Source organism: Oryzias latipes, chromosome 16 (genome assembly GCF_002234675.1).
Source record: "Oryzias latipes chromosome 16, ASM223467v1".
NCBI lineage: Eukaryota > Metazoa > Chordata > Actinopteri > Beloniformes > Adrianichthyidae > Oryzias > Oryzias latipes.
In genome coordinates, this window is record NC_019874.2 from 10,785,067 (window position 1) to 10,805,335 (window position 20,269).

At 42.7% G+C, this 20,269-nt stretch overlaps 1 protein-coding gene across 1 annotated transcript; it reads right to left on the reverse strand.

Annotated features, from left to right (window-relative positions):
- Window positions 1-17,219: 17,219 nt before the first annotated feature.
- On the reverse strand, window positions 17,220-19,532 carry opgb (osteoprotegerin b; the record flags this gene model as incomplete). Its single annotated transcript, NM_001252239.1, is given in 4 exon segments — window positions 17,220-17,445; window positions 17,530-17,611; window positions 18,720-18,899; window positions 19,151-19,532. Coding segments are annotated over 4 exon segments (870 nt in total), but the record flags the coding sequence as incomplete, so codon positions are not given.
- Between the last annotated feature and the right edge of the window lie 737 nt (window positions 19,533-20,269).

A 20,269-nucleotide genomic window follows, 5' to 3' on the forward strand; every position in this document is an offset into this window, starting at 1 on the left:
AGGGAGAGTGCCCAGCCATCCCCACCCCAAGACCCCCACCGCAGCAGCAGCGGCAGCCGGAATCCCCCCAACGCCACACGGGAACCGGCAGGGAACAACCGCCGCCCGGGCGACCAAGCCCGCCACCCAGGCCAGGGCCAGCAGGGCCGCCGCAAGGCCCCCAGAGCCAGAGGCCAGGGAAGCACGGAGGGAAAGAGAGCGCCGCCCCAGCCCAACCAGGAGAGCAGCCCCCCCGCCGCGCCGGGAGAACCCAACGCAGAGCCCCACCGGAGAAGGACGCCCACAGCCCCAAACGAGCACCCCACCACCACCCAGGAGTTCCGGGCATCCCCCCGCCTCAACCCCAGGTACGAGCCAGGACCCCCCAAGGGAGACCCGCTCCGCACTCCAGGCAGCCATCCGCCCGGCCCACGGTTGGTCCAGGGAGGAGCGAGGCAGGGGGCCCGCCGCCCCCGCCCAGGAGGGGGGAACCCCGGGGAAAAAAAGAGGGCCCACAAGGGGTGTTATAAATATGGCCCGACCAGGCTCGGCCACAGTTGGAAATTTGGCGGGGCCCAGCACTCAGGAGCAAGGACCAGAACCCACCCCCCAGGGACCAGACACCCCCGGCTCAGATGTAATGTGAACTCCCCCACCGCGCGGAGAGAGAGAGAGCACCGCCGGGCCCAGGAAGCCGGCACCCCGGGGACACGGCCGCCGTTGCAAAGGGACCCGCACCCTCCACCAGGGAAGAGGCAGGGGACAGATGGACCCAGGTCCCACCTTCATTGCAAAATGTGTGTGCGTGTATGTGTGTTTGAGATGGTGTGTGTGTGCATGTGTGTGTGTTTATGTTGGGATGTATATATTGAGGGGGGAGGGGTGTGTGTACTAAGGGGGGTGCAGTTAAAATTGGCGGGTAGGGCACTAAGGGGACATCTCCTGATTACTCACAGTGACGTCCCCTCACCCTCCCCACCAAGGGGCCCTAAATGTCTAAGGTGCGGTTAAAATTGGCGGGTAGGGTGCTAGGAGGACAACCGCTGCTTGCTGGCAGTGATGTCCAAGCACCCCCCCTACCAAGGGCCCTACATGTCTAAGGTGCAAATAAAACCGAAAGAGGGGGGGCCCACTCCATACGGCAACCATAGGAGGGGGGCCACTGCCTAGTAAACCCCCCCCCCCAAGGCTCATCGCAGGCTAAGCCCCCCACCCCCTCACCCTATTATGAGGTTATATGAGGAAGGGGGTAAGTTGGGGACAGCTGATAGACTGTCCCCCGGTGGTCAAACAGCTGTCCCCCGCACCCCCCCAGCAAGGGGGCCAGGCCCACCCAGCCCAGGGGCCCCACCCCCGGAGGCGCCGACACCCCAGGCCCAGCACCACCCCCCCCACACAGAGAGAGAGGAGCCAGAAAGCGCCGGCCCCCCCCGGAGCAAGCCCAGGCCCCCACCCCCAAACGCCGGCCCTAGAAGAGCTCTGGTCAGGCCTCGACGGGACCGAGGCAGCCAACCGGCCGGGGAAACCGCCGATGGCCTCAGCGGAGACCCCGACCCGTCAACCCCCCCTGCCCCGTACCAATAGTGGACCCCCCCCTCCCCCAGAATGCCCCCCCACAGGTCAGGGCCGACAAGACCCCCCACCCCACCCCCCCCCAGACCCCGCAGCCGAAGCGGAGGACACCCAGAGCGACCGGGGGCCCCAAGAGGGTTGTCCCGTCCCGCCCCAGAGCCAGGGAAGGGCCGATCCCAGCCCCAGGCGTAGATGGGAAGCCCAACCAGCGCCGCTGGGCCCCCCCCCCGAGCAGCGCCCCCCGCCAACCCCCCCCAGCACAGGCAAAGGGACCACCCCCCCAAGCCAGGCCAGACCACCACCCCACCACGCACCCCCACACCCAAGCCCAAAGGACCACGCAGCGCCCCAGCCCGCCCCACCCAGGCGCCGGACCCGATCCCCCGACCAACGGAGCCCCCAACAACCCCCGCCAGGCACCGGAGGCCCCGACCCCCACCCCGGCCCACGGCAGAAGGGCAAGGAGCAGCGACGACCAGGCCCCCCCCACCCCCTAAGTCACGGAGTTAGCTATGGGAGACCAGAGAGACCGAATTCTTTCGAAGTTACTTGAACTTTGGGCTGACATTTTTTCCAAGCTGATATGATCAAGCAGCAGATTTCTGTGTTGACTTATATTTATATTTTTTTTGCTTTTCCAATTTATTAAAATAGTTTTTTTAGCAATGCAAAGAGTTATGAAAATGATAGAGCCTAATCCTCCTTCTACATCGATGGCACTCATGTCACCAAGCACACAAAGTGACGGTGAAGCTGTGATTGAAACCTTAAGCCAGACTGATAGATCGGCACATACCTGCCGCCAGAGAGCCTGGACAGGCGTGCAGAACCATAGTGCATGCATGTAATTGTCGGGTAGGTTACTGTCACAGTGCTGACAAATGTCTGAGTTACTGAGACCCATCTTGAACATCCTCTGTCCAGTGTAGTAAATTCTGTGAAGAGTTTTGAAATGGATTAGCTGCAGATTTGGACTTTTTGTCATTTTAAAGGTGTTTAGACAAAGTTCTGACCAAAAACTTTCATCTGTGCTGATGCTCAAATCCGCATCCCATTTTGTTGTCGGAAGTGAAATATTGTTATATAAATTGCATAAAAGTTTGTATATTTTGGAGAGAGTTTTATTCATTGAGAAATTGATCAGAGTGGTAACTACATCTGGTAGCTTTAAATCGTTGTCTCTGTATTTAAACTTTTTAGTAATAATTGATTTAAGTTGCTGATATTCCAAGAAGTTATATATTCCATGTTTGTCTTGAAGTTCCTGGGGAGTTATGAATCTTCTATCAATAATTATGTGCTCTAGTTGTTTTATGCCCCCTGCTTGCCAAGCTGGGAAGTGGATAATTTTTTTGTTTATGAGGATGTCTGGGTTGTTCCAGATGGGTGTCATTTTGCACGATTGAATTGATGATTTTGATATTTTTAGAAATTCCCACCAGGCTGTTAAAGTGGCATTTATATTAATACTTTTGAAACAATCCTATTTTTTGACTATTTGGCTAATAAATGGAAGATCTGACAGGTTGATCTTTCCACATAACGCCTGTTCCAAGTCTAACCATGAGTTGGTTTCTGGATTATTTTTTAACCATTTTAAGATATATTGTAATCTATTTGCAAGAAATTAATTGTGGAAGTTAGGTAATTCTAATCCTCCACAGCTTTTTGCAGATTTTAAAGTTTTTAGACTAATTCTTGCAGGTTTATTGTTCCATAGAAAGCTTGATATGGATGAGTCTAATGTTTTGAACCATTTTAATGGCGGTTGTGTGGGAATCATTGAGAAGAGATAATTAACTTTGGGTAAGATTTTCATTTTTACCGTGGCTACCTTGCCCATAAGGGACAAAGGCAGTTTGGTCCAGCGTGTTAGATCGTCCTGTATGTTTTTCAGTAATGGGGTGTAGTTTAGCTGCACCAGTTCTGAAATTTTGGGGGAAAAATAAATACCTAGATATTTTATATTGCCTGATTTGACTGGTATTGTGAGTCCTTGCTCCGCATTACTGTTCAGTGGTAATAAAACAGATTTATTCCAATTAATGGAATAGTCTGATATAGAAGAGAATTCATTAATGATTGTTGCCGTTTCATTTACAGAATGTATATTACTTAAAAACAGTAATATGTCATCTGCATAGAGACTAATTTTATGATGGCTTTGTTTGGTTTTAATTCCTTTAATACTCTCATTCTGTCTTATTGCTGCAGCTAGAGGCTCGATAAATATTGCAAAAAGAGAGGGGGAGAGTGGGCAACCCTGTCTAGTTCCTCTTCCAAGAAAAAACCTGTTGGAAGTCTGTTTATTAGTTCTAACTGATGCATTGGGGTTGTGATATAATATTTTGATCCAATTGATGAATGATTCTCCAAACCCAAACTTATGGAGGGCAGCAATGAGGAACTTCCAGTTTACTCTATCAAAGGCTTTTTCAGCATCCAGTGATAGTATAGTCATTTCCTGGTTTTTGATGGTGGCAAAGTCTATTATGTTAACGAGTCTGCGGACATTATCATCCGAGTGTCTGCCTTTGATGAATCCAGTTTGATCAAAGTCAATTATGTGAGGAGTGACTTTTTCTATTCTCTGTGCTAGTGCTTTGCAGATAATTTTTACATCTGCATTAATTAAAGAAATGGGGCGATAGCTTGAAGGACACGTTGGGTCTTTGTCTGGTTTTAGAAGAAGGATAATGTTGGCAGAGTTCATGTTAGGTGGTAGAGATTGGCTTTCATTGATAAATTTTACCGTTTTATAAAACGTTGGTGCCAGTTGTTCCCAGAATTCCTTATAAAACTCTGCAGGAAAGCCGTCAGGCCCTGGTGCTTTACCATTAGGCATAAGTGACAGAGCTTCATGAAGCTCAGACAACGAGAGCGGAGAGTCTAAATTTGTGATTTGATCTTCGTTTAACTTGGGCAGGTTTATATTGTTGAGAAATGAGTTGATGCTTTGTTCTGATGGATTGATCTGTGGAGTGTATAAGTTTTGATAAAAGTCTTTAAACGCATTATTAATTTTTACCGGGTCATGGGTGACATTCCCTGTTTGGTCCATAATAGAAGTGATTGTTGATTTTTCTTTATTAATTTTAAGCTGATTAGCTAGAAATTTGCCAGATTTATTTGAGTTTTCGTATCTTTCCAGTCGAAGCCTTTGTATCTGGAATTGTGTTTGTTTATTGATGATGTCATTTAACTGCAGCTTTAAATTTTTCATGTCGCCCAGTATGTGTTCCTGTGCAGAAGCAGCATAAGCAGTCTCCAGAGTTTTTATTTTATTTTCTAATTCTAATAAATCTGCTTTCTCTTTGCGTTTTTTATGCGTTGAACAAGAGATGATTTTCCCTCTCATGACTGCTTTTGCTGCTTCCCAAAGAATACTTGGTGATATTTCAGAAGTATTGTTGAATTCTAAGAAGGTTGCCCACTCTTTTTTAAAGAATTCAATAAATTCCTGGTCTTTTAACAGAGATGTATTAAACCTCCAGGTTGAACCCGAGGGTCTGGGTACTTCCCTTGAAATAGTAACAGAAACTGGTGCATGGTCACTGATAATAATGGGATGAATGTTGGAACTTTTGATTTCTTTCAAAAGGGAGTTACTGACTAATAAATAATCTAAACGAGAGTGTGAATGGTGAACTGGAGAAAAAAAGATGAACCCCTTAGTGCTTGGATGACATGAGCGCCACGCGTCGCAGAGACCCAGATCATTCATGTACTGCTTTAGAATACTTGCAGACTGCCATGTACGCTGATTTGCTGCTGTGCTGAGTCTGTCAAGTTCAGGGTCCAAAACCAGGTTGACGTCTCCTCCTATAATGATTGTGGAGTCAGAGTGAGCTGAGAGTGAGGTGAAGAATCTGTGAAAGAAGGAAGAGTCGTCAACATTAGGGCCATAGATACTGGCGATATAAAAGTCCTTATTCTGAATGGATATATTAATGATTACAAATCTGCCTTCTGGGTCAGTAACTGTATCCTTATGAGTAAATGTAACATTTTTATTAATCAAAACTGCAACCCCTCTTTGTTTGGAGTTGAAACTGGCAGAATACATAACTGGATACTGGGAATAGCACAGGAGTTGACCAGCTGATAAAGATAAATGGGTCTCCTGCAGCAAAGCTATATCTGCTTTAAGATCATTCAGGTGATTTAACACTTTCAATCTCTTTGGCCCAGAACCAAGTCCACGCACATTCCAGCTAACGATGTTAAGACTGCTCATAGCTGTTCTAACCGGGAGAGTGCAAGGCTAAATAGTGCGTGTGCCCGTCCGTGTGCGCGTGCACGCTGTGCGTTCCTGCTACACTGACAAGCGCTGTGCGTTGTGGGTGAACGTGTCTTGGCTATGAGCTGCATGTTACGTGCGTCCTGTGTGAGCCTAAGTGAGGTTTTTGCAGTTTATCAACGTGTGTGTGCGGGATCGCGTGTGCATGCTCTTATGCGCGCTAGTATGCGCGCGCGCCCGTTCCGTGCATAAATAAATACTCACCGAGGTTGCGTTGACTTTACCTGATTCACATATGAGAACATGGGAAGGGGGGGGGACAAGAGAAAAGAGAGAGGGAAAGAGAAAGAACAAAAAACAAAAACAACGAAACAACAACAGAAACATGAATGTGAGAGAAAGAAAAAACACTTTTCCTGAGAGGTGTGGATTATTGATGATCCGATTATTTCCTATTCAATTAAATAAGTTTGCGGGTTTCTTCTGGGCAGCGCAGATGTCAGTGCGCCTCTGAAAGCCTTCAGCACAGCCAGGGTGTTACCTCTGGGTCCCGGAACAGCTTGCCATTCACAAAAAGTTTATCTGCTCCAGCAGACAGGTGCTTCCTCCTCAGCGGGAAGAGGATTTTCCGCCGGCGGAGGATCTCGCCTGGAAACTGATCATTCACGCTGTAATGTGTGTCTTTCAGCTCTCGCCCTCTGCTTTTTACCTGCATCTTTTGTTTATAATGTTCAAATTTAGCAACAATAGGACGGGGACGCTGATTGTCCGGCCTCTTTCCTCCGAGCCGGTGAACCCTGTGGAAGGAGATCTTCTGGACTTCTTCCTTGGGGAGTTTCAGGTGGACCTCTATGAAGGACTTAACAATGTTCTCCGGGACTTCTCCTGCCTCTTCTGGAATCCCTGCGAACACTAGATTGTCCCTCATGCTCCTCGCCTGAAGATCCAGGAGGGTTTCCTTGATGGATCGGTTTTCCTCAGAGAGACGGGCGGTGTCGTGGCCCAAGGTCTTGACGGTCTCTCTGAGGGCCTGGTTCTCCGCTGCGAGCTCCTGCACCTGCTGTTGGCTGAACTCCAGAGACTCTCGCAGACCTTGGAATTCCTTATGGAGGATCTCCAGCAGATTTAAACGGCAATCAAGGCTGGAGAGCCTTTTATCAATTGAATCCAGGATGTCACTCATGTTGCTGCCTGGAGAGGAGACAGCCCCCGGGGAGTCTTCGGGACGGTTGCATTTGGTGGACGGAGTGGCGGTGTTGGATTTCTTCATGAGGCAGGTATTGAAACACTCGTCGATGTAATTCTCCAGATCCTCCAGGTCCTCCAGGTCATCCAGGCTGGCAAATGCTTGACAAACTTTTTCAGATTTTTATTTTTTAACTTTCTGGATTATTTAAATATGGCGGTGTAATAAAATAAATCAAAAATGTTTGTTCACAACTTACACGCCGCCAAGTAAACTCACCACACTCCTCTCGTCGGCTCTCGCGATACTACAGCATCACGTGTCCTAACTATGTGCAACTAACTAGTGCAGTTTCTGTGCTGTGGTGGGGTCTAAACCCTGACTGAAAGTCTTCAAAGTGGCTGTTGTCCTGTAGGTGGCAGTAAAGCTGCTTAACTACAACTCTTTCTAGGATTTTAGAAATAAAGTGGAGGTTTGATATTGGTCTATAGTTGGCCAAGATGCTAGGATCCAAACTGGGCTTTTTCAGAAGAGGTTTAACAACTGCATATTTAAAAGACTGTGGCACGTAACCCGTTTCCAGAGAGGTATTTATCATTGTAAATATGGAATCATTGATTAGGGGAAAAGTTTCTTTAAAAAGTCTAGTGGGAATTGGGTCTAACAGACAAGTTGAGGATTTGGAGGATGTAATAATTGATGCTATTTCCACTTGATCCACAGCAGTGAAGCAGTCTAATGTTACAGAGGTTTCTATGGATGCCTCCACTTCTACCGCTCCAGCCTATTCTGGGCTGATGGTAGGAATAACTTGATTTAACTTATGTCTAATATTTGAGATTTTACTATCGAAAAATGTAAGAAAATCGTCAGAGCTGAGAGAAACAGGAACATGTGGTTCTAATGAGCTCTGACTGCGAGTTAATTTAGCAATAGTGCTAAAAAGAAATCTTGGATTATTTCCATTCTCTGATATTAAGGTTGAATAGTACTGGCTTCCAGCTCTACGCAGAGCTTTTTTATAATTTAATAGGCTATGTTTCCAGATCCAGAGACTGCTCTGAACCGGAGCGGCGCCATTCTCTTTCCAACTTACGGGTTTCTTGTTTAAGAGAACGAGTTTCAGCGTTAAACCACGGTGCTACTCGGTTTTGTCTGACGAACTTAGGTTTCAGGGGGGCAACAACATCGAGAGTACTCCTGAGGGCTTGCAAGGCATCATTAACAAACTGGTCATTTATACTAGGACTGATGCTATGGGAGCTGGACTCAGAGTATTTTCTCAGAATATCACTAATTACTGGCTGAACTGTGTGTTTAAACTCAGACACAGAATGGTCAGTTAAGGTTCTTCTAGGCTGTTTCTTATTCACTGGGGCAGTAGCATATTCAAATGTAAACTGGAAGGTAATCATAAATGATGGGGTTAAGAGGAAGGACACTCAGCTGGCTGATCTCTATACCATGGGTTAGAACAAGGTCCAGGGTGTGCTTATGACAGTGAGTGGGTTCATTCACACTTTGGGTGAAACCAACATAATCTAATAAAGCTGCAAAAGCATTTCCTAGACAGTCACTGGGGTCATCAACATGAATATTAAAATCCCATATTATTATAGTTTGATCAGAATCTAAGACAATAGTCGATAGGAAGTCGGAAAACTCAGTTAAAAATTCTGAATATGGGCCGAGGGGGAGGATAAATAATTATGAATAAAACAGGTTTTCGAGCCTTCCTGTTTGGGTGATTTATAGACAATATGATGCTTTCAAATGAATTATAAGCATTTTTAACTTTAGGGCTGAGAAGTAAGCTAGACTGTGATAATACTGCCAAACCACCTCCTTTCCCTGAAATCCTGGATTTCTGATAATTAGCATAAGTGTGTGTGTGTGTGTGTGTGTGGGGGGGGGGGGGGTTGCTTCATTCAATCTAACATAGTCATCCTGTTGGAGTCAAGTTTCCGTCAAGGCTAAAAGACTGAGGTTGTTATCAATGATTAACTCATTGACTAAGAGGGACTGGAAGTGGATTGAATGTTTAATAAACCACATTTAATGACATCATATTTCTGCTTGTGAGTACTGCTGTCTGTCACTTTAAGGTTTCTATGACGCGCTCCTTTTACTTGTCTTTCAGCAAATAAGCTAAAGCTAGGACCTGCTTGACTTTCTCTGCATGGGTATTGCACCGGCACTAACCCTAAGGGAGGTTCAGAGGAGCGTTTTACACTGCTGCTCTGCGCCTGGGTCTCGCTCTGTGTTGTCAGGTTGTCAGACAAAGGCTAGCAGAAATGTTTCTAGAAAGAAGAGCGGCACCGTCCAGAGTAGGATGACACCATCTCTCCGCATGAGACCGGGCTTCCCCCAAAACGCACTCCAATTATCCACAAAACCAATGCCGTTTTCTGGGCACCATCTAGAAAGCCAGCGGTTAAATGATGAAAAGCGGCTGTACATTTCATCACTGACTAAGTTCGGCAGGGGACCAGAGAAAATTACAGTGTCGGACATCGCCTTAGCCAGTTTACACACCGAAGCTACGTTTAACTTAACCACCTCTGATTGTATCCGTCGGGCATCATTACCGCCTGCGTGAATCACGACTCAACGGAACCTGGACTTATTCTGAGCTAACATCCTAAGGTTCCTCTCGATGTCACCAACTCTGGCCCCCGGATAACACCTGACAGTAGCCGCTGGGAGCTCCACGTTTCTAACTTCAGAAGAGCCGATAACCAGAGTTGAGGGTTCAGTGGGTGTGTCGCTGAGGGGGGAGAACCTATTACTAAAGTGGAGTCTCGGATGCTCTAAGTTTTTGCGTTTAGCACTATGTTTCCTCCCAACCGGTGCAAACCACTGACTGTTTCCCGGCTGTTGGGAAGGCGGTAGAGTGTTAACTAAGTTAGCCCTGGGAGCGCGGCCCGCGCTACGAGTAACAACCTAGCTTCCACTGTGCGGAGCCGCGCTTCTAACTGCTCCAGCCTGGCCTCCAAGTCTAACACAAGACTACACTTAACACACCTACCGCTATCTTCACTAAAGGAGGCAGGATCCTCACTAAACATATGGCACATGGGGCAGGAGAGAGGGGGAAAGGCGGAAGGAGTGGTGGCCATGCTAGGTTCTAAGCTAAGGCTAGCGGTGTTTAGGTAAAGAGAAGTGGTTTATTTAGCAAAATGAGAAAAGTGAACAGCAAGCGGTTTAACAGTAGTGTATTCGCTACTAAAAGGTGCTAGATGTGAATATTAACCCAGATAACTCTTAGAGTAAGCAATACCAAACAAGAGAAGAGCAGTCAATCACGACTAGCACTGGAAAAGGCCCACCCAGAAATGACGTCACATGCCAGCCCGTGGTTGGTTGCTTGGCGCTCGGCCATGCCCCCGGGGTCAATGATGCATCCACAGCAGAGGGGTAAAGGGGTTAAATGTTTGCTTTTATTTTGGGGTTTCTGTGGACAAAGGACTTACCGGTAATTTATTTATTTTCATTTTATTTAAATACTTTACCATCATTTTTCTTTTTAAGTTTTTGTTATTTATTATTATTATTATTTTTAAGTTATTATTATTGTTTTTATTTTCTTTTACCCCCACCCCCCTTTTTTTCCTTCTTTTTCTGGGGGTGAGTATTATTTGATATTCTGGAACATTGTAAAAGTAATAATAAAACAAAATTATAATAAAATAAAAGTTTTATTTCTCAGTTGAACCTATATGACCACATTACAAGCATTTTCAAGTTTTTAAGTGCATTCAAGTTTTACACAGCGTTTAGAATGACATTGCTAATGCTTTTTCACAGCTATTTTAATTAACAATAGGATCCCACATAAATGATTATTGGTTTTCCCAAAAGCAGCTTTTGTTCAGCTGTAGTACACACAAGGCCACATCACAGGTCTGACACTTCTCTGCTGTGTCCTTCCTGATTTTGTCCACCAGAGGGCAGACCTTGCGTTTCAATCTGCCTCAATTCGACTGCTAGTCACCACCTGTGACCATGGGCACAGGAATGTGATCAGCCGTCCTGCTCAAGGAAACATGTAAGGCCCTGTATTTTGTAACTAGTACACGCACATACAATTTCAATGGGAACATCCCAATTGTTAACCCTGTCCTTTCCAGGTTATTGGCAGTGGAGCCAGGTAAGTCATCTTTGGGAAATTATTCCAACTATTTCTTCCATTTTTAATATTATTATATGTAAAAAAACAGAAAACTGCTTGTTACCGAACCCATAGGTTACATGGGTAACTAAAAACCTGATTAACCATCAGATCAGTAACATTTATATTTTTACAAAGCATGAAAGAAAATAAATGCCTAAAATAAGCTTTTCATCTGAACATCAACTTCTTACTTTAGTGTGATGCCCATCCTTCAGTTCAAAATTTACCATTTCTTTCAGTTCCACAAGACTAAAATTCATAGTATTTTTCCCATTTCTTTACTAGTAATATATTTTTTCCTATGTCTTAATAATTGTCTCCACAAGGTGACAATTTTAACCCAAAATGTAGGAACTTCATGTAGGAACTTAGAAAAGCTGCATGACAGAACAAAATTCACCTTTTCTCAGTAAATTGTACTGAAATGCATGTTTTTTCAAAACTGTGGTGTTTCCATTAACCCTTGTGCTTTCCTAGGCACTTTAACATTGGGAATTGGGTCATCTAGACCCCACAAGACAGTGCGCTGAACCTTTTTTCTTCAATGATTTGTGATCATCATTGGTGTCCATGGATTACATGAAATCCTCTTCACCTTTATCCACCTCTGTCATGGTAAGAATAACACGTCAATGTAAGGTATGGGTCATAGGATAGCACAAGGGTTATGCGAATTTAATATCGCAAATCCAACTTGGACAATTTCATAGTTGATGGAAGCGTAGATAATCAGTCACACCATCCTGCTCTCCCATCTCAAGAACTGTTTCAACATCACTGGCTCTGCTCTGCCTGGCTTTAGTCCTACCTTACCAACCGTCAACAGTTTATCAAGGGAAACAACTGTGAATCCTCCACAGCTCCTCTGTTGCAAGGTGTTCCCCAAGGTTCGGTGCTTGGCCCACTCCTGTTCATCCTTTACCTCATTCGCCTTGGCAACATAATCCAACAACATGGTCTAAATTTTCACTGTTATTGTGATGACATACATCTCCACCAAATCCATCAGCTCCACCACTTACTTCACACTCACCCGCTGTCTAACAGACATCAAAACATGGCTTGAGCACAATTTTCTCAAACTCAACGGTGATAAGACAGACATAATCATAATTGGCCCCAAACCATCACAAAATCCATTCCAAATTCTCAGTGACATTTCAAAAACATCAAGCTTTTTTGTCACCAGTCATCTGTAACCTTGGGTTTCTTTTTGACACTAATCTATCACTTGAACAACATGTTAACCAAATCACTCGGTCTGCCTATTTCCACCTGAAAAACATTGCCCGCCTTCGCTCATCCCTCTCCTTTGCAGCTGCTGAAACCTTCTACCTTCCGGTTAGATTACTGCAACAGCATACTCCATGGTACACCCTCCAAAATAATAAGTAAGCTGCAATATGTGACAGACAGGGCTGTGGGTGGGTTGAAGATAAGAGTGGGGGATACAAGTGCTGATTTGAACAGGCTATTTTTAACTGTAAGAATTCTACCAGATCTGCTGGAAAGACAAATATTACATCCGAAGGCGAAATTCTGACACTAAGATGAGCGGAAGATATCTGGCCATCAATACACTGTGGGTTAGGAGGAGGGATAGGCAGACAGGGAGCAGTGTGGCAGTGTGCACATGCAAGTATGGGTGGAGATACCTGCATGCTCCGGAGTGAACAGTGTGTTCATAAGGGGAAGCAGATCCGCCCCAGCCAGACCAGGGGAGGGGGGGAGAGACCCCCAGGCCAGGAGCACCCCCGGCGTCTGGGCCCCCATGCCACAGGATAGGCGGGCTTGGCTGTACCTCTACCCTCTGCAACCCCCTCACCCGCCATGATCCTCGCCCCCTTCCTCCCATATCACCCCTAATGCCCTCCCCACTCTTCAATGGGGAGGGTGAACCCCTGCGGGTCACAGTGAACCAGCCCCCAGGTCTGCCCCCCCCCCCCCCCATGCACTCTTGCACGCACACACACAATCTTCTGGCACCGCATGCCCGACCACCACGACAGTCGACAGGATACCCACAAGCCAGGCCACCCTGAGAGGACCAGGGGGGTGAAGACCGGCCGCCTCACCCCGACCCCACCTATGTATGGTGGGTGTACTGTGTGTGTGCTGCAGGTAAAAGATAATGAGGGTTTTTGAGAGAAGTGTGGTCTTGATCATTTTATAGTGCCGGTAAATGAATTTGGATGTGTGTAGGCGAAAGTAAAGGTCAGTGCTTTAAACAAAACAGAAATGCATAATGTGTTTTGAACATGTTCATGGCATTTCTCATTAAGGAGGATGCATATATATATATATATATATATATATATATATATATATATATATAGTTCATTATGAAAAACATATAGTATTATGAAAAAATACTCTGAAATGGAATTTAATTTTATATTCAATATATATATATATATATATATATTTATATTCAATATATATATATTTATATTCAATATATATATATATATATATATATATATATATATATATATATATATATATATATATATATATATATATATATATATATATATATATATTGAATATAAAATTAAATTCCATTTCAGAGTATTTTTTCATTTAAAACGTTTTAAATTAGGACCAGTTGAAAAAATTATGTTTGAATGCTTGTAGTTATGACCTAAAATCTCCAATTGGCAGACCACAAGCTTCCTGATCTGCTCAATTCCGTGAAGCATTCTAATGAACTACTGCTGCTCTGCAAAAGCTAAGTCCTAGAAAGCAACACGGGTTTTTTTATTTAGGCCAAAAACTGCACAATCATAACTAAAAAAACACTTGCAATGTTTTTATTTTAGATCATAAGCAGATTTTAGTGGCTTTAGTGACTTCAAAGAATTATTTAAATGAGATGAGAAAAAGAGAACAAAAGTCACATTATGAATTAAAACTTTCAAAAATGTTCTATTATAAATTTATATATTTCAATCAAAATAAAAGCCTTTATTTATCCAGATTCCATGTTATTTCTTTCTGCAATGCGGCGGATTATCAAAACACACCATGTATCTGCTCCTGGTCCAGCCCTTCTGGCAAATGTTTAGAACTGTTTTGGCCCACGAGTCAAAACATTTGCCCACCCCTGATCTAAAACCAGACAGATTTTTTTTAAATATCTATTTTTAATAATAAAAAATTAACACAACGGTTCTTAAAAAATGTGGTAACATTTTTTGAGAAATTTTTAGTAGTTTACTGAACTAAGTGATATTTTTAGTTGGTAAAGCTTAATATCAATGACTTTTTTCTATTCAAAAGTTTCAAGTTAAATCAACTTAAAAATTGAGAAAAATGTACTTTTAAAACACTGCTCATTTTGCATGGACGCATTGTGCGTTTACTTAAACATTTTCTTTTTCCTGTATCTAGATAAATAAATAAGAATGTTTTAGGATCTTCGTTTAAATCTTTTCTGTGATTTTAGTTCTAATACTTTCAAGAACGACAAAAGCAAAGAACTACAAGCAGGCTGGGTACTAACCTCACCTATTTATACAAGCTACACTATGAGCTGCTATTAAAATTTGAAAAGCCACAATGTGTCATAAACATTATCCTGTGTATGTGCTCGTCACGATGTCACCAGGCTGTTTTGTTCTTCCTATTTAAGTACAGTATGTACTATTGAGTACGTACTTAAATAGGAAGTATGAACAATTTATTTTTGTCCGTGGTGATGCAGAAAATGAGTCACAGCCAGAGTTTGCCTTGTGAAACTGGATGTAAGGCTGCAGATGCAGGCAGGGACCGTAAAATACAAGAAAACACCTCAGACAAACCATAGCAATTTTTCACCAACTCACCATAAACAATCTCAAAAACACCACAAGTGCTCATTATTGTTAAAATAAACATCATAGAAATCCTCAACATTATTACTCTTTATGTGTAAAAGTTGAGTTCCAAAAATATTTTCAATCAGTACTGAGTTTATTTTCAGACATGTACTTTAATAAATTGTGTGACATGAACAAAACCCCTTGAATACTTTTGATAATGCAGCATGCTTGTTCTATATTAGAGAAGACAAATTTCTACTTTTGCATGAATTGCTCATCAATAAAACAGCTTTAGTCAGGTACATAAAGGTTTATTGTCTTAGGCTATGACCGAATTGAATTGCTACCCTATTCCCCAATTACAAAAAAACTATATAGTGCGGGACCATGTAGTGCCCTGGATTTTAAAAGCAATTTGGACACCATGCTCACTACTTTTTTTCTTTTAAACGCCGAATATGATGTCATAGTTTTGATTTTAGTGTTTTATGATGACTTATGAATACACTGTGTTCTGATGATAAAAATGATAAAAAGAACATTGTTCCAATGCAATGCATTATGGTTTATATTCGTCAATCTAGTTAGCATTGATGCACACTTGTTTTTTGCAGAGACTTCAAGGAAATTTCGAGGGCGATCGGATTTTTTTAAATATAGATTCGGACAGCGCACTTTAAAATGGCGCCGTTAGCTTTACCTTGGTAGCCTTTTTTGATGCATTAAAGACCCACTCTGATGAAAATAATGCTTTTGGTGTTTTTAACGCGTTCTTGTGGCATTTCTAATGGTGGAGGACATATATAAATATATAAATATATTGTATACACAATTACCTAGAAAACATTTCAGAGTATTTTTTCGTTGTGAAGGATACGTTGTGAATTAGGAGCAGATGAAAAAAATGCTGTTTGAAAATGCTTGTAGTCATGACCTAAAATCCCCAATTGACAGACCACAAGCTCCCTGCTCTGCTCAATTCCAATACCTCTACCTGCAGACAAATAGATCCATTAACGTCTTTGTTTTCCTTGTCCGAACTGTGACGTAGAACCTACAATGACAAGCCATAAACTCCCTTCTGATGCATCCACTTAAAGATGACTAAATCCATGTTCATCTTCATTTTTCTTGTTTGAGGTGGCATCTGGCTCAAACTGACTGGAGAGCTCTGATATCGCTCGCCATTTTTATTGCACCAGTTAATTTGGAGGTTTGAGGTAGAGACCAGCTTGCCCCACACCAACGGTCCCGCTCACAACTCCGAGATGCATTCTAATGAACTACTGCTGCGGTTCAAAAAAGCTATGTCCTAGAAAGTGCACAGGTTTTTTAACTTAGGCTAAAAACAGCAAAATCATAAATTAAAGACCACTAGCAATGCTTTTATATTAGATCATAAGATGATTGTAGTGGGACTTTAAATAAATATTAGCAAGCAAAGAATGTTGTTTCTGTATAAAAACATTCAAAATGTCTTAAACTTTAGATGTCTGTTATATAATAAATTATATATGTTAAGGCAAAACAATATTATTTATTTGAAATGTACAGTGCTGTACAATGGATGTATGCAATAAGACTGAAAAATATAAATGGTGCAGCGGTAGGGCGGTCGACCTATAATCGTAAGTTTACAGGTTCAATTCCCGCCTTGCACGCCCAATGTGTCCTTGGGCAAGACACTGAATCCCACCTTGCCTCTGGTGGTAGGTGGGCGCCTGTGTTTGGCAGCAGAGCTAACACCAGTGTGTGACTGGGTGAATGGGTCTGTGACTGTAAAGCGCTTTGGGCCTTGTAGGTAGAAAAGTGCTATATACAGTAAGTATACGTCATTTACCATTTAACATATAAAAAAGGTGTATTTTATTTAAAAGTTGAAATCCCAAATTTGTATACCATTGTACTCCAATTATGACCTGGAACTAAATCCAAATGTTCAGACCATGAAGTGTTTCCATAGCTAAACAGGGACAGCATTTTTTTATCTTAATATTTTCATTTTACATATAAAGGTCCATTTTAATATTTTTTTTCAGTAACATATTATCACATGGGAAATGAACAAACAAATTTACTAATCAGGTTACAACATGTGGTGGCTTAAATATGACACTCAACCTGGGTCACCGCTGTATCTATGCCTGGCTTTCTGATAACAAAAACATACTAAACAAATCTTTCATTAGCTGCTCAAGAATCACACAATAAGAGGTAGACTAAATGTCTCACACTATTGGACTTCAAGGAAAAAAAATTGACATATTATGGAAAAATCAAGCTACAATTGGGGCTTTGGAGGTTTATTGTATGAAGTCTTGCGTCTATTTTTTTTGCCAGAGTGGTGAATGGGGAGTTCCTCAGCTTCTGTGGGATCTGTCTGAGCTGCTCTGCTGGAGTGTTGGCCAACCACTCTCTGATTTGCTTCAGAGGACTGACTTTTTGATGGTAACAACTCCGCCCACTTCTTCTCCCTGACTTACGGACAAACCTATTAAAACAATAAACAGTTATTTTGTATTTATTGATTTTAAAAAATAAAGATTATTGCATTATGAATTAAATATCTTCTTACTTTGCCACAAATCTCTTCATTTTTCTGACATGGCGCCTGGGCACATCAAGGAATGCTGAGAGGAACTTGCGCAGCGTCTCATCTGAGAATCAAGAAAATTCATGCCAAAATCAATTGGGAGGCTTCACAGTTCACACACGTTCTAGTGGCCACTTCAAGTGATAAGTCTATGTAAACGCACGTAAATGCGCATTTCAGGCTTCCATGTTCCAAACTCTCACATTGACGCCCACCGTTTTTTGCTCTACGTGCAAAATGCGCAGCCATTTAACACGTGTTAAAAGTTAAACCAGGTCAAACTTTGACCAATCAGGGCTACATGTACAAGAAAGCGTTTTTCCACGTTTTTGAACACGTGTCACATGCCCAATGTAGTTTAAAGCTACGCTGACACTAGCTGCATCGACTTGAGTCAACTTGCTTCCAATGAGGGTCTACGCAAACGAACGTTCATGCATTGCAACACAGGTTTTTAGGTCCAGTCACATGATTTTTAAACAAATTGTTGGATTGTTGATCGCACGCTGGAAGTTCAACCAGTTGAACTTTTGACAATTAAATCGCAAAAACGCTAAACTTTGACCAATCAGGGACTTGAGTTTGGTAGGGACGTGTGGATAAAGTCCTTTTCAAACACAGAACTACCAACCAATGTAAACATGATCACGAAGGAGAAATTAATAACTGCAGTTTATGTCCAACACTGGGTTTTTCATAAAACCCAGAGCTGTGAAAGAAAAAGCAAAGATTGGCAAGGATTTGCACCGCCCCAACATTTTCCCCCGAGCTTCTGCCATTTGTAGGTGGCAGACAAGCGCTAGTAAGAAGTAAAAAAGAAGAGGAACGGCCTTCCTGCCGTTACCTGCTTGTGCAGTGTGTGAACACCACCAGCTGAATGCGCTTTCATGAAACTGTGTATAGCATGTTCTTGAACCTGCAACACATGCTAGGTGTGAATGAAGCTTCACATTCCCGAGTCGCAACGGAAGTTTCCAAGTCAGTTTGTTGGCTCCACTTATAAAATGCAGGGCCACTGAACGTATGTTAGAAGTTCACCCAATTTGAACTTTGACTAGATTTAGTAGTGACATTTGGATGATGTCCCCTCCCTGCTTGTTCAGAGTGAAAACACTTGTTATGTACAGTACCTTCGGGAGCATAAATGCAGCTGAACACTCACATGTACTTACCATCATTTGCAAGATCGTCGCAGGAGCCACATAATGTGTCGTGGTACACAGAGCCAGGCATGAGTGGGAGCTGCCCATCTGCACACTCCTGATGCTTTACGCACATATCCAGCACGGATGAGGACGGGGAAAAGTAGCCATCTGCGCATTTTTTACAGATAGTATCCTGCTGGGAGGTACCTGTTGAAAAATAACAAAAGCTGTTAATGAACAACTTTACTTTCAGGAAATCTATGTTTGAATTCAAAACCCTGAGATTAATATGTCACATAGCTATTTAATATGTAAATTTAATTACTATTATCTGTATGTTTTAGGACGAATAGTCTACATCAATTTTCAAATTGTGAACCACAGGCGTTGTCCTCAGCCTTTTATTATTTATTCTTTTTCATTGCTCATTGAGATGTCTCTCGTAGGTGCAGTGATACCTTTGGTCCTAACCCCATGTCCAGGGCCACATTCCGAGTGTTGGATACAGAAGTCATCTTTCATGTAGTAGCCTTGTTTGCACCGGCAGACCCTGTTTTTAGTTGCAGAGCACTCGATTTCCACCTCTTGGTTCAGTGAGCAGATGTTGTTGCAGTACAAACATTTGGGCAGGTAGTTCCACAGCTCGGTGTAGTGGGCTGCCCCACACGGTAAACACTTGGTGTCCGTGGTGGCTGTGCAGTGAGCTGCCATGTATTTGCCTGGTTCACACTTCTTGCATGTGAGGATTTTACCAGTGGACGGATCCCGGTGCTTGTAGGTGGGTGCAGCGTCATCCTCACAGTGAAGTGCAGGGAGCAGGAACAAAGCTGTCAGGTAAAGCTGTAGAGAAGATCAAAGGTTTAAACATATTTCTGCATCTATTCAATAAAATCTAACCAATTATAGGCACAGAAATACTTTTTAAACAGTGGGAAATGTTAGGGAATTTTTCTATAACCCTAAAATTAATAAAACATTTACAGTCGTCTCTGAGGAATCTCTCACAATAAAGCGTTATTGCAAAACTTAATAGTGACTTCAAGAAGTTTTTGACATAAATATTTTTGCAATTTTTAACTGTAACAACAGTCTGTTTTTAAAGATCGCTCTGGTACAATTTTACACATTTTTACTTTTTATTGTTCTGCAAAGTAATCCCTCCTTCTGCATTCTGTTTTTTAGTTTTATATTACTAAATTTGAACTTTATGAAAATCTTGTAAAATTGATGCCATTTTATTTAAAGAAAAGTACTTAAACTTTTTTTTAAACTTGATCTTCCAGAAACGTTTAAGTTAACCTGTCCCAAAGTGTTGTGCAGAATACTCACCACTGTCATGGTGTCTCCACTTCTGTCATGAAGTGTGATCTCAATCCTTTTATAGTACACGAATGTGGAAGTGCGTAGGCGACAGTAAAGGTCAGAGTAGAATGCTAACTGAATAGAGAAGGAACCTGAAAGTGGTTGATTTATTTTATGGAGAAGCTATAACCAGTTGGAAAAAGCTGGTTAAAAATAGATACAGCTTCCCAAGCATGACATCGTTACATTTCTTTTTTATTCAATAGGATGTTCAA